Genomic DNA, 3,304 nt, shown 5'->3' with positions numbered 1-3,304 from the left:
TTAGGTTAATTAGTAAATTAGTTATTTTATAAAAATAAAAAATCACAAAAATGACTCACTTTTGCATTTTTGCCGTTTAATTTTAAATTTGTAGTTCTTCTTTTAATTTAGAAGTTAATTAATTCTTTTAATTATCATGGTGGATTATTAGCTTAATTGTGTAAGTTAATCTAGGTTTTAGTTAATTGAATAGAAAAAGAAAACATTTATAAAAGGAAAAAAAGGAAATTGAGAATTTGTTTCAAAACCTTGAAATTGGGCCAATTTAGTTGAAAACCCATCCAGAATCTGCCTCAAATTCATGCCCAAACTCGACCCTTACCCAGTCCAATCATTCAGTCATCTAGGCAACTCAAACGACGTAGTATGGAACCAAAACTATGTCGTTTTTAGTTCAAGAGTTGAAGAGTTTAGAACCAAAACTCTAATTGGATCTTGTATGCGCAAATTCCGGCGGGAATCCCTCGGATGTCCGCAATTGTCCACCCAATAGCTTGCCTATGCTCCTTTAAGACATTCAACAATTGTTTTACCTGCACATAATTCAACAAAGAAAAGACGATTACCGGTAGAGTATCATTTGAGCCAAGAAATTTATACCTCAAGTGTGGTGGAAGTGGTTTGAGCTCTAGTTGCGGTGGCTCAATAATAAAGGCTTTGCGGGAGGAGTGGCTCTATTCTCCAAGTCGAGAGAGAGCTTCTTCGGAGCATAAGTGTAGGACCCAAGCCCTTCCAATGCATTGACTGATTCCATATACCCCTCCATATCTTCACCATCGAAATTTACCAAAATAGCCGCCAACGCCTCACCGGGCCATTGTTCTTCCATCTTTATTTCAACCGCATCTTCCACTTCATCAACAACATCAATCACCAAGATGCTTTCATATTCATGTGGTAGTTTCATACCCTTGTTTGCTTGGAATGTAACCTTTTCATCATTCACACGGAATTTGATCTCATTCCGTTCTGAATCCATTAGTGCTCTTCCTGTGGCAAGGAATGGTCTCCCCAAGATGACAGGGATCTCTTTGTCAACTGCACAATCAAGGATTACGAAATTGGCGGGTAAATGAAATTTACCCACTTTTACAAGCATATCATCGACAATTACCACCGATCTCTTTATGGAACAATCGGCCATTTGCAATCTCATACTTGTGGGCCTTGGCATACCTAACCCTGCTTGCTTGTAAATGGCAAGAGGCATTGAGTTGATGCTAGTCCCATTATCACAAAGGGCTCTTGCAAAATCAAGCGCCCCAATAGTGCATAGAATAGTGAAAGCTCCCGGGTCTTCTTTCTTTTGAATGGTGGTTGTTGCAATAATGGAACTAACCCGGTGAGTTATAATCACCACTTCATTTTTGGTGGTTCTCTTCTTGGTGATCAAGTCTTTCAAATATTTAGCAAAACCCAGCATCTCTTGAAATGCTTTCCATGAATGGAATGTTTACCGATAACTGCTTGAGAATGTCATAGAACTTTTCAAGTTTGCTATCATCAACCTTCCTCGCAAGTCTTTGAGAAAATGGGGGAGGAGGTCTAGGAATAGGTGGTAGAGCTTTTGGTGTCTATTTTACCTTTTCCTTTACCTCTTCCCGATTCACTTCTTGAACTTTCAACTCTTCTGGAACCTTTCCAACTTCAACAAACTTTGGCTCTTCAATATCAACCTCTTGTTCGGATTCTTCTACTTCAACCACTTGCTCACTCTCTCCTTGTAGTACTTTCCCACTCCGAGTAGTAATTGCCATGATATGAGAAGTTGGACCACTCTCACTCCCTTTGGGTTCTCAATTATGTCACTTGGAAGTGTCCCTTTTTGCTTCGGATTTTGTTACCTAGAAAGATCTCTTATTTGCAACTCCAATTTTTGAATGGATGCAGTATGAGAACCAACAAGCTCGGTCATATTACTCATAGAAGTGTCGGACCTCTCTTGATTTTGAAATACCCGTTCCAGCATGCTTTCCAACTTGGAATCATTTGAAGAACCTTTATTTGAATATTGACCTTTTGGTGGAACATAAGGGTTTGAACTCTGATTTGAGAAATTGTTGTTGTTATTCCAATTTCCTTGATTTGAGCCACCTTGGTCATTTCGTCACTGTTGGTTGCCTTGCCCTTGTGGGTTAAGCCTACATTGATTTGTTGTCCTTGACCTTGGTATTATTGTCTTTGATAGCCTCCTTGAGAGTTGTTGACATATTTGGCTTCCTCATAATCTTCACTTGATGATGGTTGCACATCTTCCACCACATTTACCTTCTTCGTTTAGTTTTCAGTGAATATTTTTGTCAACACATTGACATTGGTGGCAAGCCCTGCAATTACTTGATCTCTTTCTTGATTCTCCTTAATCATGGTGGTCAAGGAGGGAGAACCATATGCAATTCCACATGTGGTGTCCTCCGAGTGCCGACCTTGATTATGTTTTTCCATTTTGTCAAGTATTTGTGTGATCCTTATGAATGTCTTATCCATAAAAGATCCATCAGCTGCATTCTTGACTATAGATTGGTTCATAGGATCTAAACCCATGTAGAATTTCTCCAACAAGATAGAATCTGGAAAACCATGATTGGGAGACCTCACCAAATATAACTTGAATCGATCCCATGCCTCATGTAGATGTTCTCGTGGTACTCGCTTGAAAGAGAAAATTTTATCCCGGAGCTCAGATTTCTTACTTTGCGGGAACCATTTAGCTAAGAATGCTCGGACAAGTTCAGGCCAAGAATGAATGGAATTTGGTGGCATGTTTTGAAGCAATTTCCTTGCGTCCCCCGCTAGTGAGTACTTGACCACCCTCAACCTTAGGGCATCATCTGAGATGTTGTTCTGCTTATGCATCGCACACACACCAAAGAAGTTTCTAAGATGTTGTGTCAGATGATCATCAGTGGAATTCCTGAAAAAGCCCTCCACTTTGAGCATTAGGATTAAACCGTGTTCCACCTTGAAAGTTGCAGCACCAACAACCGGAGGTACAATAGCATTTGTATCCTCAATGTACTCATCTATGTTCGCAAAAGGATTTTCTTCCTCATATTCGGCCATGTCTTTCTATCAACACCAAGCAAAAGAAGCAAAGTGTGATGGAATAGAATAAGACATAAAGTAAAGCACACACTAATCAGTAATTTCAAAACTGTATTCCTCGGCAACAACGCCAAAATTTGGTACGCTCAAATTACACTTTAATTAAATAGTGTAAGGCAGTTGGTGTCAAATATAATAACCCAACAAGGTTGGGGTCGAATCCCATAGGGAATAGGTGTGAAAGGTTTACTTGAGTAGT

At 39.5% G+C, this 3,304-nt stretch overlaps 1 protein-coding gene across 1 annotated transcript; it reads right to left on the bottom strand.

Moving 5' to 3' along the window:
* Positions 1 to 628: 628 nt before the first annotated feature.
* LOC104229308 (uncharacterized) lies at positions 629 to 1,757 on the bottom strand. The gene is made up of 2 exons (XM_070166795.1): positions 1,584 to 1,757; positions 629 to 1,423 (listed from the first exon to the last, which is right to left on the bottom strand). Exons 1-2 carry the CDS (start codon positions 1,755 to 1,757, stop codon positions 629 to 631), a joined length of 969 nt encoding a protein of 322 aa, XP_070022896.1.
* Positions 1,758 to 3,304: the final 1,547 nt, after the last annotated feature.

Source organism: Nicotiana sylvestris, chromosome 2 (assembly GCF_000393655.2).
Source record: "Nicotiana sylvestris chromosome 2, ASM39365v2, whole genome shotgun sequence".
NCBI classification, from domain to species: domain Eukaryota; kingdom Viridiplantae; phylum Streptophyta; class Magnoliopsida; order Solanales; family Solanaceae; genus Nicotiana; species Nicotiana sylvestris.
The sequence above is the reverse complement of the archived record's forward strand: the minus strand, read 5'-3'. Positions and strand labels throughout refer to the sequence as shown.

What these genes read in the sequence shown, in the direction of transcription:
- LOC104229308 (XM_070166795.1), bottom strand. Translation starts at nt 1,757, where the DNA reads ATGGCAATTACTACTCGGAGTGGGAAAGTACTACAAGGAGAGAGTGAG. An exon ending in GGGAAGAGGTAAAGGAAAAG is followed by an intron (nt 1,424 to 1,583) that starts GTAAAATAGACA and finishes GCATTTCAAGAG; the next exon opens with ATGCTGGGTTTTGCTAAATA.